Source organism: Apostichopus japonicus, chromosome 15 (genome assembly GCF_037975245.1).
Source record: "Apostichopus japonicus isolate 1M-3 chromosome 15, ASM3797524v1, whole genome shotgun sequence".
NCBI lineage: Eukaryota > Metazoa > Echinodermata > Holothuroidea > Aspidochirotida > Stichopodidae > Apostichopus > Apostichopus japonicus.
This window is the reverse complement of record NC_092575.1, coordinates 5,027,951-5,048,532: the sequence shown is the minus strand read 5'-3', so window position 1 is coordinate 5,048,532 and position 20,582 is coordinate 5,027,951. Positions and strand designations below refer to the sequence as shown.

Below are 20,582 nucleotides of genomic sequence, written 5' to 3'. Positions count from 1 at the left end.
AAGACGTCATAAGAAAAATTTCCACAAATTTTTTGGGGAAGTTGATAATTACTTATAGCAAAAACTTAATTAGGTTAAGGCGATATTCCAGCACCTGTACTAAAACGTCTTAGTCATTTGACTAATTTAGAATTCACAAATGACGTCAGATATACGTAGCCGCGCGTGCGCACTCTGCAGGCGCCAGGCCTCTAGCTCTCGATGATTCCGACGCCATATTTGATACTGCAGTAAGAAATTCTGGAGCCGAGAAATGTCTGCAATCGCAAGGTGGGTGTATCTTATAACTTTACTAAATTGTGATTTAATTGCAAGTTATTCTTTATTTAGTATTTTTAGAATAGATAGTTAAATTGATGACAAGTAAATTATCAGTTTTAGTTCTGCTTAGCAACAACGAACGTTCGTCGTTCTAGCCTAACGTTATGCCATATGCATGATATGTGCAGGATACCTCATACTCATAGGCCTAACGTGATTCAATAGGCTATGATGTGCACAAAAATTTATCTTTGTTTATTTTTGTAAAGTTCATTCTCAGAACCATTAAATGTTAACCTGAGTAGGGCTTAGCTTATTTACTGTTCAAATCGATGAAATTGTCAGGCTGAAAGTAACGGTGAACAGCGTTATAACTACGGTGGTCGGCACTGGGCGGGCCCGACCAGCACGGAGGATTTTCGCCCACCACTCCGGATGAAAAACACTGCTTCCGACCGGCACTAATTTCACATAAAAAACTGCTTAAAACGTAACTATTTGTGAATAAAAGTGTTACTTGCATTAATATATCCGTCTTTAATCGTGTTTTATTTGCAATTGTACAAGAATCATGTTTTGCAAGGACAATTTTCCTGAATGTTTGAGATTTAAAAATCTAAAAAAACTGAAACCAAATCACAATCTAACTTCTTGTACACGTGCACATTAGCGTGAACCAGAGCCTAAACATACAGGAAGGCTATAATCCTACTTATGGAGAACAGGACCTAAACTCTCTAGCTAGGTGGAAAAAAATCGGTTTGCTGTAGGGCAATTTTCGCACTCCGGCGGATCTGTACTTTTTTTTAGCCAGCTAGATAGTAAACATCCTTTTCATATCATATATCACTGGATTGGGGGTTTACAGCATTTGGTCAAGTTTTCTCGAAAGGGTGTATTACAATAACGTTTCTGGAAAAGTTTGTCCAGTACACGTGTCATGATCATACCGGGGCTGAGCTATACAGCAGCTTGAAGGTCCTCTGCTTCGCACACTGCAATACGATGTGGTGAATTGAACTGAAACTGTTTCGCAAATAAGCTTGCATAAAATTTTCACCGAATAGTCACATATCTCTAACCCTATGGCAGCCGAACAACACACTAAGTCAATGGGGGAAATCAAGCCTAACCATATGTTTATTCGCTGAACCTGTGACGCAGTAGGCTGGCACTAAAATTATCCATGGTTTAGAGGGCTGTTCTACTATTATGCAGATATTAACGTTACGGTCAATGGTCTTTGTAGTTAGCATATGTGTGGCGTAGCTTAATTGTTTAGTTTGACTTTTGGTATGTCAACAGAGGTTTTCTGTAGTTCTTGGGGGCATATTTTTAATGCAAATGGCTAATTCCCATTTTCAATTGTAGTTGCGTACCACTCGTTGAACAAGGCTAACAATGTACAAGGCGCAGGTAAAGGCTATACTTATGTGCTGTTTTTATCAGACTTTCGAGTAGCCCATTGTCACTATCATTGATAAGTGACTAAGAAATTTTACTTATGAGGTTTGATAACGAGGAAGATTTGCAAGAATTATATATAGTATTGACTCTCGGACAGTTGGTAGTGGCGGATTTTAGTGTATAAGGCAATTGTATAAATGTTTAGAGGGAGATAAAATTGGACTATATTTCATTAAAAAATGCCAGATTTCTACAGTTTCGAGTGAAATTCAATTAACCTATGCGAATTGTATCCATCGATATTTGGATTAGTCTCATTCTGTTGGTGTATGTAAAAAACAAAATGTGAATTCATCAATCCCATTAACACATTTGAAAATCAAGGGCACTACGGTCAATGGCAGGTTGTTCCTACTAGGCAGAAACCGTACTGAGCCCTATATTTGTTATCGAAAATTTAAATTCTTTTAAAGTATTATACTTTTTTGGGTCCACTATGCTCTTTATTCTTTTTTTGGCAATTGCACATTTTCTGCCAATTAAGATCTCTAGTGATGTCAAGAGTGAAGAATTCCTAAACACTTCCTGATAAATTTGAATTTGTTAGTGATTTTTCAGAATGCTGTTGGGTGTGATCATATTGAGTGCCAAATCATGCCACAGTAATGACTGTTTCTGCCTTCATGATATTGTGGGGAAATGTCAATGATGTAATGGCTTCAAATAAGGAGAAATTACATGACTGAACAGCATTGGCAATTTAGCACTCAGCCTGTGACACCCCAGAAATATTGAAATTTTAGCTGCTCCTGCACTAACACCCACTAGAAGTAACCTTTATATTCAACTTGATTTTTTCCCTCACAACCAATAATGTAAATATCAGTGAATGGTGTGCAAGTAGGTTTATTTGTCAAACCCTGATATTTCTGTATATTTATTTCCAACAGGTATGCAAAGAAGAGGGCATCCATGATTTGTTTATAGCTCCATGGTTGTAGGAAGGTCTTATGAAGTATGGAAAATCTGTACTACTTAAGGTGTGCCAGTCGATGAAGAGAAAGGATGAGGTCTTTTCCTGGGCAGTTGATGAGATGCAAGGGCAACGAGATGAGCAGAGTAAGAAGGGTACATTCCATTATTTGGTTATTTATTAAGATTCAGTGAGGAAGTGTTGAATGACTTATCTCTTTGATTTAATAGAGCCCAAGTCGGGAATGGTTTAAAGATTCAGGTAACATGGAATTAGAGGAGGGACTTAACCTTAGATGTAATGTTGCACAGTAAACCAGTATTTGAAAAAAATATTGGTAATTACCAGTTCAAGCAAGGTACGATACCACAAAAATGAAAGGACCGAAGTACCATCAGTGGCTATACTTATGAAATAGTGTAACTGGTGATAGCATGTATTACACATACCCTATATCACATAGTTCTGAAGACAAAGTAAAGTATGTTGCTTATTTATCTTTTTTTGGGAACCCAAGTATTTCTGTGAAAACACTGTATTATCGGGTGCCATTTTTGTCAGTACAACTAGTACTTGTTTTCAACAGTACCATGCAATTTCACTCAGATGGGTTCATCAGCACAAAAGCAAGCATCAAATAGTGGATCCTAAATAATTGAAGCAGACATTTTGCCTGTCATGTTTATGACACACATGTTTATGATTGCTTGTGTGGTGCTTCCCGGGTCAGTACTAAAAAGGAATCCTGATCAATGAAGGGAGACTATTTTGCTGTCATTTTGTACAGGTTATATCAGCAGAGCTCTGACAAGGTTTATAATAGTTACATTGTTATGAATTACAATAAAGTCCTGGTGAGTAGGAGCCATGTTATGAATTCGTATGAAGTCCACGAAGCGGCTATCCTGAGGTTTGTCCGATTTAACAAGAACACAAGGTGCTGCAGAACAATAAAGACGAAGCGTTATTCAGAAACATTAAAATTTCAATGTATAAGAGAAGTAACCGACTTTATGTGGGTATCATTGTCATTGTACACATCTAATTATAATTCTTATTTATTTTGTCAACAGATGCCACTGCTGTTGCTGCTGTGCTTGGTATTCCATTGCTGTTGAAGGAGAAAATAAAAAGCTTCCTGATATTTGCTGATGAAAGTGTAAGGACATATTAACCCTTCAAGTCCCATGGGATCTTGTCATAATTGATTTGCAAGTGCACTTTTCAAAAAATTAAAACTAGACTTTACCATTTCGCTACGTTACAGGACTGTTGGTGTCATTCGAAAGAGCTAATCTTTTTTCAGAAAATGACACTTTTTTATTGGGGGGGGGATATTGAATACTGCCCTCCACCACACAAGGGCAGTCCGGACAAAGGGAGAAAAGTTCCCCTTTACAGTGTTGAATATATATATATATTTCACTTGGGAACAATGGCAGTTTTTTGACAAAATATGAATGAAAATTAGACAAAATTGGCATAAAATCCAACAAAGTTTGCTTGAAATTCTGATGTAACCTCAAAAGCCAAAAATTTTGAAAAACAAGTCTCTAGGATCAAGGGCATGTAGTGTGGGGGAAACTTCTGCCAGCCATGTTAAGTCTGCCATTCAGTGGGGTGGGGTGCTGTGGAACTGTATGAGGTTCTTGTTGTATTCGCCATTGTGTGCCCTTTTTCAACACAAAGTGCCCCTTTTGTGGGGATTTGTCCCCTGGCCTATTCCCATGTAGGCGTCTCTGTTTGTACATTCTTTTACCAAAAGAATATATGTGGATGCCTTTATGATCTGTAGATAGCTCCTAATGTTTTTATTAGTGATGTATATGGTCAATTCCATTTAAACTTAGCATGGTGGCGTTGGTATAAACATTTGCCATTTTAATTTGTTCAGATTAATTTTCATGAGTGGACAGGGACAGCAATGAATTTCCTACAAAACGCTTGTAAATCTCATGAGAAGTAATGTGATGGGTGTTAAACCAAAATTAATAGCCAGTTTGAATTTCATCTTGAAAGCAAATGTTTTTTCATGGTATTTGGAAACAACAGTTGGCACTAACTGAAGGTGAAGAGTTGGTCTCTGAAAATGTAGGCCATGTGACCATACCTTTGACGCATAAGGAACAGCTGTGCAAAAAATATGACCTGTAAAACTGTTCATAATCTAAGCACATTAGTATTATAATTTTCTTATCAATATATGTGTGGAGTGTATGGTTTTGGCAGATTGTTTTGTAATTTTATTGTTACTTTTGAATTGTCCAGGGTTAGTGTTAGAACTAATTTTTAACAGAGAAAACAAATTTTCCAAACTTAAATGCAGCTTGATTGGTTGGGATTTATTTTACTTGTCGTGAAACTGCATGCAGCTAGACAACAGCCATTTTGCTTAAAATCACACTTGAATGGGAATTTAAAAAAAGTGGTGTAGAAAGCCAAATTATTTCAGGTTCAAGTAGGGTGACTAAAAGCCACATTGATACCAATAATCACCTGTACCATACCATACCATGTAAAATATTATGGTGTATTTTCTTGCTTATAGAATGAAGACCCCCAAGCCTCTACATCAGGGGAAATGGTGCCACTTATGGAGAATCAACCTACTTTACAATATTTGTTGATGGGGAAGAAGTTGGATCTTGCAGTCTGCTGATTTCGGATTTGTCTTCATACATTGCATCGTTTTACGTTTTCGACTTAGCTTACCCCACTATTTGAAAGAAGACCATGGTATTCATTCAGAAAATCATCTTAAGCATTAATGACAATTTTAAGTTAGACCTTTCCATTCTAAGTGTGTTGGAGAGGGTTAATCAAAACCTCTAGGTGTAAAAACAAGAATAGACCTCTGACTGTTGTCGTTTGTCTGCTGTTAAAACGAAATTATCATATTTTTTAACTAGTTGATACTTAAAATGTATTTCATAATAAGATTTAAATATTTAGCCCTCTACATCAAGGGAAATGGTCCCACTTGTGCAGAATAAACCCACTTTACAATATTTGATGGGGAAGAAGTTGGCTCTAGCAGTTGGTTGATTTCAGCTCTGTCAGCATACATAGCATCATACTATGTTTTCAACTTGGCTTATCCCACTGTTTGTAAGAAGACCATGGTCTTCATCCAGAAAATCATCCAGTATTTTCTGGTCAACTTCACACTTGTTGTGTAGCAGTACATTTTAAAGCAAGGATTTGAGTCATGACATGACATGTTTTTAATAGAACTTTGACTTTTCAGTTCTTATTAAAATGTATTTGTCCATTATGTATGAGTGGACATACTGCTGTATAATTTTTATATCAATATATTGTATTTTCAATCCTCTGACACAATTTGGTGATTGGGACAGCCATTTGGGACCAACTTGTTTATAATATTTGCATCCCTTGAAACAGTTCTCTGAAAATATTGGCTTAATCTGACAAAGTTTTTTTTAATGATTGAACCATGGGAGAAATATCACCCCATTCTAGCTGTAACACTCCTATTGAGGCTTTTCATGTATGCTTTTCAAGATATGTTATAGCAATAAATGAGTCTGGTAAAATAAAGCCATGATTTCTGTATTTTTTATTCAAACATACCTTTTCAACCTTGCAATAGGATTTCCTTCATTTACCCCACAAGATTGCCCAATTTGTTTTGTTTTTTTTCTGGGAGGGGGGGGGTAGGGGGTCGGATTGTATTAGCAACAGCCAGCAGCAACCCTGAGTGAAACTTACAGATTTTATGCACACGAAGATCTCCACACAAACTGGAGGCCCAAAACATCCGCTAAAGTGAAATCAAAATCGTGATGGATGGCGCATTAGTCTAATGACTAATGAATAACAGGTCAAGTGCTGTGCAGGACTAATTTTGGAAGTCACCAGACTAAATGAATGGTCATATGACTATGATATATTAGTCACTTGACTAGTTTAGCTAATTAGTCATACGACTAATCTTTGCTGGTTAGTCATTTGACTAATTTTAATTAGGCGTACGAAGCACTGTGCAGGACTAATTTTAATTAGTCAATTTGACTAACTTAGATTAACAGTGTAGACTTTAGAAGAATTAAAACGCACAGGCTCACTCTTTCAATTAACGGCACTGTTGTTGAACAAGTATCTTCATTCAAGTTTCTCGGTACATACAGTTCGGACGATATTCTTTGGACGGTAAATTCTATTGAAATTCTAAAAAAAAATTAACAACGCATTATTTTTTGCGTAAGTTAAAAACATTTGGAGTAAATCAGTTTCTTTTAATTAAATTTTTCGTGCAATAATTGAAGCTTGCTCACTTCATCAATTAGGTCTGGTTTGACCAATCTGACCTCGTTAAGGTATCGTTTATAATTCGGTGTGCGGTTAGGTGCCAGCCTACCGTCGCTGCACATGATCTATCTAGAAAGGACCGCTAAGTGGTTGGACAAAATTATGATTGATTCGAATCATTGATTCGAACCTGGTAATGGTTATTTTAATTTTTTTACCTGCAAATCGCTGTCTCCGTACTTTGAGGGGAAATAAGCGTCTAAGGGATAGTCTTTTCCCATCTGCTGTCATAACGGTTATCTGTATTTTCCTTTTAGTTTGCTATTGTTCCTATGTCTAGTTTCGCACATTTTGACACCTTTCAGCCTTTTCCTAGTATTTTTATAGTAATATGTTTTCAATATTTAAATTTCTTAAATTTTTTGGCATATCTTTACATACTTTTCTAAATTTCTTGCTCATACTTATTACAGAGCAGGAGGAACATTATGGTTTTCGATATTTGTATACATTGCCTGAATAAATAAATGAAATGAAAACTGTTTCCTTGCTTTGAACGAACAAAAATTGTGTTCAAATAACGTAAACTATATTTTAAGTCATCTTACTTCTCTTTTCAAGATTCAATTAGTAATGCTGTTCCCCTGTGCCTTCCAAACAACTACACTTGGGATTCCGTCACAAATAAGATTTCTGTCGACAGGACGAAGCCACGGAAATCACTCATAGTGTGTACGGAAGGGTTGGAGTTGCTCCAGAGTCTTAAAGATCAACTGCTTGTGGTGTTGTGCATTGCTGGTCCAGCAAGATCCGGAAAATCATTTTTCGCATCTCAACTTCTAGAAGATGTTAACTTCGATGTAGGTCACGGCGCCGGGTCTCACACTGCAGGGATATGGATTGGTGTTGGAGAAAAACCGTTCAGTTTTAGAAGTGGTAAAGCAAGAGTGGTCATACTAGATGCCGAAGGGTTGGGTGGGGTAAACACAGATAGTAGTAATACCGATGCAAAATGGGAACATAAAATATTTTCTTTGTGTGTGCTACTTAGTTCGTACGTCATATACAATAGCAAGGGAACCCCTAATAACGACGAATTAGACAAACTTGGATTTATTGCTGAGTTTAGTCGTTCCATTTGTCCTGAGAGGCAGGACGACGTAGAGGAACAGAAAACACCGAGCGAGGGTTTGGGTCAGTTTGGACCAGATTTTCTTTGGTTATTGCGAGATATTCTCTGTACACCAGATCTTAATGGACAACCTTGTGACTGGACACATTTTGTCAAAAAAGCACTCCTTGATCCTCAAGTAAACGAGCCAGAGAGGAATCATATTCGAAAATCGATCTCATCTACATTTAGAACAATCCAAGCCGCTGGTATACCTCCCCCAACCTTTGACTCAAAGGCGGTAAAACATTTATTAGGTGAGGAAAATAAAGACAAAATAAACCCAGAATTTTTGCCTAGAATTGAAGAGGTAGCGCAAAATATGTTGTCTTCTGTAAAAGTAAAGAATATTAAAGGAAGTAAACTCACTGGATCGCAGTTAATTGATATGTTATTACATGTAGTTGACACAGTAAACAGCGAGTGCGACAAACTTGATGTCACCAGTATGTGGGATTGTATTGTAAATACTCAAATGCAACGTTACATTCAAAGTGCGTTAGATTTATATAAGGAGAAAATGGAACAAGCCGAACTTCCTGAGGAAGAGGAAACATATTTAAAGCTTCATAATTCTACGAAGGATTCTTCAAAGGCTCATTTTAAGGGAGTTACGACCCGCTTTGATAAAGATATCTGCTCAAGTCAATTACAAGTTCTGTGCCATAAAATTGAATCCGAATTTAATAACTCATTCTTGAAGAAAAACGAGAAAGCTTCATTAATTTTCAATGATAATTTGAATACAGATCTGGAGAATAAATATTTTAATAACCTTCCGGCAAAACCCAGTTGCATGGAACTGAAAACTGCTGATGAGAAAATTAATGATTTTTACAATAAAGGGGCTAAGGGTCCGAAAGCGGAACAAGTAAAAAGCGAAACACAGTTGCAGCGTGGTCAGAAAATAGGCAGCATGAGAACAGAATCACTGATTTATGCCGAGCAGCAATCATGTGAATTATTTGAGAAGTCTTTAAGAAAGCGATTGGAAGGGGAACCCCCAAACTTCATCCAAGTTGATGCTCTGAAGGAATCTTGTAAAAAGGATTGCTTCACCGATTTTCAAAAAGCGACATGTGATGAAGTGGATTGCACCCCTTGTATGAAATCTAAGCAAACTGTTGGCCAAAAGGTAGAAAGCATATTTAAAACATGCTCATCAGAATGCTACAATAAATCGAAAGAAGCATGTCAAAGTGTGATAAACGAATTAATGAAAACAAAATTGCTACAATTCGTGGAAAACATTGATTCACATAACTATAGTGATTTTTCAAAAATAAAAGAAGAAATATTGGCCCAGTACTGCATAGAAGCAAAAGGACTAGCAAAGGGAGAATTAATGGATACCTGTAGTGAGACAATAGATATGCAAAAAGAAGGAATACAGCTTTTGATAATTCAAAGCGCATTGAAGTGTGTGTCTTGTGAGTACACAAAAATTTTGAACCAAACTGCAAAATCTGATCCATGTCAAGCTGAAGAACTGGACAAAATGCAAGCTTTACAGCGCAAAGATATGATCACTGCATTTAAAGTGAAGTGCGAAGGCATTGATAAATTAGAACCATATCAGTTAAACTTGGAAGACTTGATCAAAAACTTCACAACATGGATAGCAAATGAGAATACACGCAGGTCTACCACTCTGTGCGAAGAACTGGTCGCAAGCCTTTCAAGGAAATTCCGTGATGGCATATCGCAAACATACATACCTGAAATACTTCGCGAAAAGGAATATAATCAATGTAGCGACCACTTACAAAAGGTGGAGGAATTTAAACATAAAATTCTTAATGATTACAAACAGAAAGCCCGTGGACCAGAAAAGGAACGTTTTCAGGAAAGTTTGAACGAAAATATTGAAAATCTCTTGACTATCGTTAAGCACATGGTAAATGAAATGATTTTGAAGACAGTCCTGCAACATCATTTTGACCAGCTTGATACAATTAAACAGACGTATCCAATTAGTGAAACTGAGCTACAAAGCGCAATCAGTAAAACTAATATGAATACTGAAAAAGAGTTTGATGCACAAAAACAAATATCTCTACCATTTGTTAGTTGCAGCAAAGATATTTTGTCGATCATCTTAAATTTCGACACAATACAACTCATAGAAGAAAATTACAAACTGTCGATGAAGCAGTTAGATAGCATTTGCAAAGATATTTCATTTGAAAGTCGAAAGAAATTTGAAGAGTTAGTTTTGAGTGGTGAAGCGGATACTGCAAAATTTGTTCATATAAGAGGTGATTGCATAAAAGAATTAGAAAAAAGTGGAAAAGGTGTATTGAAGGATCATTATAGGAGCATTCTTCAAGGTAATTGTGATCTGGAGATACGAATTGCTTACACTACCATTGCCGATAATACAGTTAAAGGCATTTTTGCAAATTGCAGAACATCCATAGAAAACTTGTTACAAAGAAATCCACGTGAACAGGAAGACCTTGAATATGATATTGAGAAGGTAAAGGAAAATGCTAGAAAGAAGATTGAAAACTTACAAAAAGAACTTGCAGGGGCAAACATTACAGGAACAGAGGAATTATTAACAATTGAATTGAAAGACACTATATCTTACGTGGTAGGTAAGAATTTACGAATATCGTCCGAAAAATGTTCTGCACAACTGCTGGAAGTATTGGAAGAGCTTAAAGGTTATTGTGAGAATTTTCTAGCATCTGAAACATCTGTTATCGATAACCTTCGTTATTTAAAAGATAAATTCCTACGTAAATATGACGAAGTTGCAATAGGACCAGCAAAAGCAAATGACAGAAACAAATTAGCCGACGGAATCGTTGAAGAGGTTGATAGAACGTTTGTATTGTTTGCAAAAGCAAAGTACAGACAAATACTCCGTGAAGAAATCAAACAGTTTCAGTTTGAAGGTCTATTGGAAAATCCGGATCCAGAGAGCATAGGGAAATTGGTCCAACTCTTAAAAAATAAAGTTGATTATATTCTAAACACATACCCTACGTTGGAAGAGACAACTAGAAATAATCTTACTAGAGATTTAGAGGAAAGTATCAATCACAGCTTGCTGAAAGAACTAGCAACTGTCTATGAAGAAACAATTAATCACTTGAAAGACCGTGGTATCCTTGAGGAAGATGAACTTAAAGATGAAATAATCACAGCAAAAAAAGGACTTTTCGATATTCATATACCGCGAATTCTTGGAAATGATTATGACTTACCCGAAGAATTACAAACATTCATCGATAAGTTAGAAACAAATCTTGAGCAGGACAATCTCCAACGTTCACGCATAAGCTGCCAGAAAACCATTGACATGCTTTTACAGTATAGTTGGGATTATCTCACGAAAGAGTATTTTAGAAAAACTTATGATGAGAAATGTGAAGGACCTGCAAGGCAAGCGGTTTGGAATGAAAATGAAGAAAAAATTAATGAATACTACAATTCTTTATTAGTTATATTCAGAAAGATATGGTCACCTTTGAAATTCATTCAGCATAAAGTTTAAAATGATGTTATTTACCCAGAGTATTGGTCTATTACGAAGACCGAATTTCCCTATGTTGCTGTGGTAAAAGTTGCAATGAGCGTTGTCGGCTTGTCTTGTGTAATGGTTATGTGAGACTCTGTTACTACATATAAAGTTATTACAAGTGACTGGCAGTAATCCATTCCATGCTTTGTAAGCAAAGGTAGCAATATTGACTGTTATAATATAACCAAGTTTTAATAAATTTAGGGACTTGAATATTCCACTAGTATGTTCAAGTGGTGGGGCATTAGCAATGTGACGTATAGCCCTCTTTTGGAGAATATTTAGGCGGTCAATGTTAACATGGTATGTACCAGACCATATAGTTGTACAGCAGGATAGGTGTGGCAGAAAAAAATGTTTGATAAAGCATTCTAAGGACATGCTGTGGGAGGAATTATTTCAGTTTAGATAAAATACCAGTATTTTTTGCTACAGTGTTACATACTGACGAAATATGGTTATTCCAAGAAATTTTGCTATCAATATTAATACCAAGAAACTCAGTTTCAGTTACACATTTAATTATTTTACCTTCCATCGTAATATCCTTATCCCAACGAAATGCTCTTTTACTTTAAAACAATATACTTAGTCTTATCAACATTAATACTTAATTTGTTTGCTGCGAACCAATCACAGAACTTTATCCAGTTCACAAGAGACAGTACTTTGGAGTGAATTTACGTTCTTCGAGTGAAAGAAAAGATTGGTGTCGTCGGCAAATAGGACCGTATGAGCGATGTTGGAGACATGGCAGATATCATTAACGTATATAATAAACAACAAAGGACCTAATACAGAATCATGAGGTACACCACAGGCGATTCCACCAAGTCCAGAATTTGGATTCTTGTATGTAGTGTATTGTAACCTTTTTGTGACATATTTAGTCAACTTACCATTATAGATTCTATTATATAAATTTCGTTCAAAGTTTGGTTCTTTTAGGACTTGTCAGTAACTTATGCTGCAAATGGATGAATCAGTGACGTCTAAGTTTGAAAATAATCGAATAATCATTGATTACTTGATATACAGTTCGTTCATGGCAGTGAGATTATGATGGCTTAAATTAATCTAATGTATTGGTTTTTTAGTGAATTATGCACTGTGAAACTCTTAACACGGTATAATTGTTCTACCTTGCTCAATTAAAATTGGTTTTATATTTACAATACAAGAAGAAAACAATGATACATTGTTGTTTGATTGACATTCACCTCCCGTATTGTAATATAACATGACGTAAGAGGACCTTAAAACCCTATATGAGCATTCACTTTTTGCCTGGCTTGTGCTAGGATAACAGCTGAATGCAATTTTCATTACATATAGTTGCTGTCTAGTTGTTTTTTTGGGGGGTGACTTTCCTTACAATGTTTACATGACATGATCATACGGTTACACTCTCGATTTGAGGGGAATAGGGTTGATATTGAATCAAGTTGCGTGGTTTTTTTTGTATCCAGGCTTTATCTTTGGTGTGTTTTTTTAATGAAAAAATTAACTCGGACTTTGGGTAAGGTCATGTTTATAACCGGTCTGTTTCCAAGGGACTCGTGCACATTTTATGTAACATCGTCATAAGCACACGGTGACAGTTTCGATGGAAAAGGACTGGGATTAAGACCCAGTTAAGTCGTTTGGTGTTCTTGCCCAGGCTATATATCGGGTGACATTTTGTTGACTTAACAATTGAGAGGATATAAATGATTCTCTTTAATTATTGGTACTCTGTGGATAACACACGCTATAAGGTAGTCCTATACCAAATAAATCGATCATTCTATGCAATCTCTCACGTAACTCTAAGTTAAGTTCTTTCAAGTTCTTTTCGCAGTATTTGTTTTATAATGGTGTTGAAACCAGTAGAAAGTTGTTACCAGTGTTGACACCAGTGGTGATAAGTAGTTTTATTAAAACTGATATAATATCATGATAAAATTTAAGACGCTTGTTTTTCTGTTCTTTGCAAACCAGAGAACACTTTAACCTAGACTAGCTACGTTTGAATAGCAGAATGTTTTTATTGAATAAAACAAAGAAAGAAATCGATGCATAGCTTTGTTATTTTATTTAGCGGTATAGAATTACTCCTAGTAATAGCAACTGTTTTGTATACCTATGTTGTAATACGAAAAAAATCTTTGCTCAAGTACTGTTAGGGGTTAGTGTGGTTGTCAAAGGCAGCCTGTTACTTTATAGTTGACTGTATATAGTTGAATGTATAACTTCTTTATATCCTTCCAAAATTATATCCCAGTTTATTGACAGAGTACGACAACCAAACAGTAGAATGTAATCTTTAATTATATGTACAGTTTTTAATTAAATAATTATACCAATAATCATTGTAAGTTGAAGTAATCGGTGTATCTTACTAAAATCACCGTATTTTCTCTAGGGTATATACGGAAGTCCTTGAAATGATGGTTCAACAGAACACAATGGTCTAGTTTATTGCACAAATGTGCACTGTGTTCGAATGTGAACTGCATGGCTGCTACTTCTCATGTATAAGAAATATGAAGAGATTTAAAGAATTGTGGAAAGTTTGTGCGCACAATCTTGTCAGCGCCAACGAAACTGGTGGGGTGAAATCCTATAGCTGCAAAGTTCGAAAAGGAATTTAAAGTGATACTAATTATGATAGCTCGATTCATGGGTAATCTCAATACGTCTAACAAGATGAATGCATAATTTTGCAGGCTCACAAAGTTCCAATATTTTAGCATATGTCAGCGGTACAAAACACAAAACCGTTTGCATTCTATACGACAGGGCACTACTTACAAAAGGAAAACTTCATGAACCGCAAAAAGCCTCTAACAAAATTTGGAAATATGGAATAATACTTATGTGTGAAAAAAATGTATTATAAGTTGTTTTTACAAACTTTCGCTCCCTCTCCTACTACCGTGGGGCAAGTTAAACTAGAGGAGCTGAAGGAGAGCTAGACAATTCTTGCTCATTTTCATATGTTTTGTTTCAGTAATTAACTTTTCCTCTCATACCATATAAGTGTATAACTGTATTGCTTCCTGATACTTCATTGCCTTTTTTTCAGTTAACACATGTACTGAATAAACTATGTTGAAAACTTTACAAAAGCATCTGTCGTATTGTTTCAACTAGAAGCGCATACATCAAAGTCCGCGCGTGTAAAATGACTATAACGCGGACTATAATTATATGTCGGTTATTACGATTACGGTTAGATTGGTCCAACTAGGCAACATTCCGATACGCTGTATGTACTTTGAAATTAGTTCTCGTTTGACTACTCAAAAATATATATAATACATGCCAAAATTACGCATTACGAGTAGAACCCTGTGACAAATCTCACGCGGTATAGTTAGGACCTTACAATGTCATCTGCGAATTATTCAGTTCACATATCCGGATTTTATGCATGCTAAGGTCTGTAATACCAGTCAATCCTCACGTGACAGATTTTTCAAGAGAACTTTGTATAAAATAACCGGGTGCATCCCCCTCCCCCTCCCCCCCCCCCAAAAAAAAAGAGAGAGAGTAACAGCTATTGTTGGTTAAAATTGATAACAAATGGAATGAAGTTCACATTATATTAAACTGGGATTTGAGTATTGTGGAGCTATATTATGCTAAGCGAGCATTGGTAACTAATTTGGGAAACCGTTATAAGAATCAGTTTCAGTAAAGCTGGTACGGTAAGGAATAAATTATACCCTTCCGAATAAATATTTCGTCAAAGAGCGATACGTACGCATCTTAGTTTATATATGTAAGCCGCTTGCCTTCTATTTAAGTGTGTTGACGAACATTCACTTATATATCAGACATGAGTAATTTCAATAGATAATTTTAGGTGCGAGATAAACCACTCATACCAGTCAAACCCTTGGGTGAATTAATGTACGTAGTAAATTCACCCTCACAGGAAATGATGGTGAGGAACTAACATTTGTATTAACTTCTAACACCAAAATATTTGAACCTATCATAACTTTTAGATCTTTAGAATATTAAGGAAGGGTATGTTTGTCGCTAAATGTTGCAATTTAATTTTTTTACCGGTGATTTTCTTTTTTCGATTTGTGCGCATGGGCGGCGATCCGTACTTCCGAGTGGGGGGGGGATATGACCTTGTTGACTATCTAAGCGTAGCGCCACCTTGAGTTGGCGCGAAGCGTACAAGAATATTTTGGGATTTACAAACCCTCTAGATGGCCGGAAACGGCACTTCCCGAGGTTTCCAAGCGGCATATACCCAACTTTAAAATAGGGATATCATGTCCGAAATATCTCATAATCAGGATCCAAAATACTTTTTTTTTTTAATCTCGGGTGTTACTTTGGGAAAATTGCCCCTGTCAATCTTGTTTCAGGCGCTACGTTAGAATGTTCGATAGCTCTTTTATATTATTCGATGAAGAAAATGGCCTCATGCAGGCTATTATAGGCCTATACACATGCAATACACAATTACACATAGTTACATTCCTAGGTACCGATTGCTAGGGCATCCAGGTGAAACGTGTATTAAGCATTACCCTGGTAACATGAGATTCTCAGCTGTTCGAGGGAACATGTACGTGTGTAGGCCTACTATAGGGCCTATATGAATACTATGAGGGTGCATATATGTACTATATCAATACCGTGGGCGCTATAATACATTTTGTTACTATAGGGCCAATGAAGCCTACAGTCAACTATTCTTGCTTTATAAAGACGGTTTATTTGAAAAGATCGCACTGCGTTTATGGTAGGCGAGAAATGAAGCTAAAAAAGAGCCGTACATTCACGATAATGCATAAATGTAGGCATGAAAAAATTCTTATCCCTGGCATTTGGTGGGAGGGATATGGTGTATTACATCCCCTCCACCCATTTTCATGGGGGGATATATCCCCCCTCCCCCCCCCCAGGATCGCCGCCCATGTTTGTGCGTATCTAACAAATACATGACTGAAAGAGTAACGGATATCAAAAGTAAGATACAGGAATGAGTCATTGCAAGGGCGTACATTCGATGATATGATCGCCCCATCATCTCCCCTCCACCCCGATAGTGGTTGAAGGTGGAGGGGCGATCTACACTGTGTGCTGTTAAGACTTTTGGTTTGAGAAAGTGGATATTCGGTCGTTCAATTTCGTCAAATGTCGAGCTGTAACGTCCAATCGTACACAGACCTAAGAAGGAAGGACTTTTGTTCTTACATTATGATAACACATGATTTAATCGGAAGCAAATAAATTGTGAAAGAGAAAACCATTTCACTTGAAATTTACTCCTTTAAAAATGGAGCATCTCTTGTTGCAATTAACAATCCTTAGTGTCTTGAAGTAGTCCACAACGGGATCCTAGGGTAGGCCTATTGTTTGTCTGATCTATCAAGAATCTCGCATTATCTGAACACTTACAACGAATTTAAAAGAGAAGCATTGTTTTCTGCTTTCAATGCAACGAGTGAGATTTTTTACCCCATCTGTCCAAGCTTAATATAAACTGGATAATGTTTCAGTGTCGTCCGATAGCACAGTGGGTTGAGAAGATAGCTAGGAAGCTGATATCTCGAGTTAGTTCGAAATCCAGCAACCGTAGACGAATGTAACAAAATTTTATTTTGACTTTTCCCTCCTTTTTCAGCCTCGTCTTTAAGTATTAGTTCTGAAGTTAGTTTTCTTGCTGATGTGTTGGTTAGCGAGACGGTGTAAGCGAAAGACCTTACACTGCTAATCGAGTAAACCGTGGCTAGGGTTCGAGACAGGCCGGAGGCGATAATACCTCCGGCTGTAGGTATGGTGCTTTTTGTGGCCTAGGATCCCGCGCCATGTCTCCCTTGTTGTCGTAAACGAACCCGGGAGGGAGCGAGGAGGGTCGGTCGGTCAGAGGTCGATCAGAAGTGTTCTAGATTGCGTGCGTGAATCCTTGCCTTAGGCCAGACGGCGAGACACTCTCTGCGACCGGCATGTTTACAACCCATGTCCACTGAATACGTAGCCCAATAAGGCACTCTCCTCCTGAAAATGTTCCTACGGAAGCTTATAAGTGCCATTATCATATTTAATTTATTTACAAAACTAATACTTAACTAGCGCCATCTTCTTTACTTCCCGCAAAGAGAACTGAAGGAAATTGTTTTTGTTGCAAACATCCTGATTGGTATTATTGTTTTCTTTCCCAAACAGTGAAGAGTGCATATTGGTAGTGTGACGTAATTGTACATACTTTTCGTAAGTTATAATTCGCAAAACTGATCAATAGTACTATTTTGTGTATTTTTCGTGGTTGGAAAGTCTTTCTTTAGGTTAATATCATGTTACAGTGACGTGCGTGTATGTTTTTGCGCAGTATCAATAGACAATAATTCCATTTGGGTTTGTTTCCACTGAACTGTATAAGCACTGTATATTGTAACAACTATATTTATGAATGTTTAAAATGGGAATGACAGTTTAACTGGCAAAAGGAATAGATTGCAAAATTTAATCAGGTCAAAAGGCAACGTGGTCATTACAATATATATACGTCGGAGTTTTAACTAATATAATTATCTTCAGGTGAGTCGTTTTCGTCCTTCATATATCAGGTATTAAAAGCATTTACGTACTCAGGGGCTGTAAGAGTGATGTGGGCAAGTGTTGGGAGACACCTTTAAATATTCGCTCCTGCACCCACTCTTCCCTATATTCTCACAGAAGGGTGTTATTGCCAGGGCCGGGACATTTGAAATACTGTAATTTCGTCAGGGTGTTTGGCGGTAACTTTGAAATCGATTCCCCCCCCCCCCCCCTCCATCCGATAAAACCTTAGTCCACCGCCTCTGATGCCAAGGCTCTATCTTGGGTTGCTTCTCTTAAAAATTATCTCATAATAAGCTTTTCTTAGCAGGAAAACACATATGATATGCTGTAGTTTGCATATTAATTCGTTTTTGGATATCATCTTCTGTGTAAAACTCAGGAATGCAACCATTGCCCCTTCCCGGGGTATTTCCGCTGTCACGGCTGTATTGCTGGGACATATGGGTTCGCAGATCTCCTTACAAATACTGGGGTGTTTACACTATCACAATCAAAAAAATACAAGAAGACGCTGTCAAAGTTAGTGAAACAATTATTAATACACGGCTTATTGCACTAACTTTAACATCCACCTACTTAACACCAAAACAATGAATTAACTTATAATTAGATATTTAATATTACTTTCCCGTTACGTTATATTGCACCCTCTTGTTTCAGCTTACTATCCCTTTGCAACGTTTAAACCATAATGTTAATACTATCCGTAGTTCAAAGTGGGTAAAATCGTCGCGTGTATACTCCAGGCAGGGTCCACCAGTATAGCTATGGGGCCACTTTCAGGTATGCTCCTGGTAGTTCGTCGGGCCAGTCAAGAATCCCGGATTAGCTGCCATACAAGATGGCTAACGGTGTCCAGGACATAGGCGTTGAGCTGGTTTCCAAGAAGGATGCTTCAAGTCTTTATTACGTTTGTTAAGTTATTTGGCAAGGTTGCGGTGTAATTTTAAAAGCTCCCACTGCTTCCCCTATGACAGACGCCACGTGCTCTTGTCTATAGCTTTGGAAGGTAGTCAAACTAATATGATATTACTTCGCCCTAGGCGGTATACACTGCCTGAACCTTATATAACTTTCTGCGTAGAATATTGATACCAGTTCTGGATCTCAACCCCGATTGCTATTACACCATATACTTATAAACCTCGAAACACAGGTGTATACACAATACCCTACCAAGTTGGACTTATTTTGTTCCTATTGTATAGCTAACTATCTGACTCATTACAACTTATGACGTTTGGAAGTTTTGGAATTTTAGTTCATTGGCAACGTGCCAATCATAGGGACTATACCTGTAAAATTGACCTTTTAACCCGCTGCTAGATATATGCTAATTTAGCCTATGAACTAGAGAAAACTACGGAAAACAAAATAGACCATTTAGATTGCCGCTATTTCCAATTATTATATGTTTACTGTGACATCCGCGTACCACGCATGTGGCCCGCGGGACGTAGGTTGCCCACCCCAGTCTTAGATGAACATTATGGAGAGAAACGTGTTTCAACAAAAAAATCAAATAATTTTACCGACACGTATGCCATTAATCGGACTGAACAACAGGGAGGAATGATTGGAATTTATGTTCGTTTGGGGAATTCAACAATTTCCAGGTACTATTTATTTTCAATTGGTAAACTATTTGAAGAAACGCCAAAAATAAAAGAAAACACAAAACAAAAGAAAGCACAAAATAATCGTCAAAATGTTGTTTGCCTGACCTTTATTTTCCTCCTGCAAAAATAACGCCAAATTTGTCATTTTGGCGTTTATAGCGCCAAACTGGTAACTCTGTACTAGATTCTTTGAAGTTGACTGTTATTGCCGATACACGTCCTCAACAACAAGATCCTCTCTGAGTATCTACGTTCGTGCCAAAACCTATGACAATCGCTAGTTAACAGAATATTTCTTATGTTATTGGCTTGATAACCAAAATGTAGTGTAATACTTGCCAAGCGTAGCATATACATAGCACAGCATGGCTTAGCATAGCACAACATGACGTGGAATAGAATGTCATAGAAATAGCATAGCATTACATGACATAGTCTAGCTTATATTCTACCATTCACCATATTGTCGTATTGCACGGCATTGAAGAGAATAGCATATCGAATATTATACAACACCTACTTATATTCCGGCCATTTGATTGGTCAATTGCTCGTCGATTGCATGCAAAATCCGCTCTATTGCACTATATGGTATAGAATCATGTGTTATACTTTTTTGATAGCACTTTTTCAAAGGGAGAGAAGAGAAACCAGTCTGTTCAAAACAATCTGTTGCATGAGTGTTTTTACATCCAATTATATCCCAAATTTGAAGGTGTTGTATAAAACTAATGAATGGTTTCCATTCGTGCAATAGTGCAAATATTTCATTCG

General features: G+C 36.9%; 2 protein-coding genes across 5 annotated transcripts in view; both read left to right on the top strand.

Moving 5' to 3' along the window:
- The window catches only part of LOC139981299 (uncharacterized), a 29,754-nt gene extending 15,045 nt beyond the window's left edge, over positions 1 to 14,709 (top strand). For both annotated transcript variants that reach the window (XM_071993563.1, XM_071993562.1), the window contains one exon: positions 7,535 to 14,709. In XM_071993563.1, the coding sequence (XP_071849664.1) occupies positions 7,535 to 11,589 (4,055 nt within the window). In that variant the 3' untranslated portion in view covers positions 11,590 to 14,709. The remainder of the gene's footprint in view (positions 1 to 7,534) is intronic.
- Positions 41 to 6,202, top strand: LOC139981309 (uncharacterized). 3 transcript variants are annotated; one of them, XM_071993632.1, is made up of 4 exons: positions 41 to 270; positions 2,619 to 2,796; positions 3,715 to 3,800; positions 5,190 to 6,202. In XM_071993632.1, the coding sequence occupies exons 2-4, from the start codon at positions 2,679 to 2,681 to the stop codon at positions 5,298 to 5,300; spliced, it is 315 nt and encodes a 104-aa protein (XP_071849733.1). In that variant the 5' UTR covers positions 41 to 270; positions 2,619 to 2,678; the 3' UTR covers positions 5,301 to 6,202. The 3 variants fall into 3 exon arrangements, with proteins under 3 accessions (XP_071849733.1, XP_071849735.1, XP_071849734.1); XM_071993634.1 differs by having other exon boundaries at positions 50 to 270; positions 2,619 to 2,787; XM_071993633.1 differs by lacking the exon at positions 41 to 270 and adding an exon at positions 1,104 to 1,677.
- Positions 14,710 to 20,582: the final 5,873 nt, after the last annotated feature.

Coding starts and splice junctions, on each gene's coding strand:
- LOC139981309 (XM_071993632.1), top strand. CDS start 2,679: ATGAAGTATGGAAAATCTGTACTACTTAAGGTGTGCCAGTCGATGAAG. Junction 2,797..3,714: donor AGATGAGCAGAGTAAGAAGG/GTACATTCCATT, acceptor TTTTGTCAACAG/ATGCCACTGCTGTTGCTGCT. Junction 3,801..5,189: donor TGATATTTGCTGATGAAAGT/GTAAGGACATAT, acceptor TCTTGCTTATAG/AATGAAGACCCCCAAGCCTC.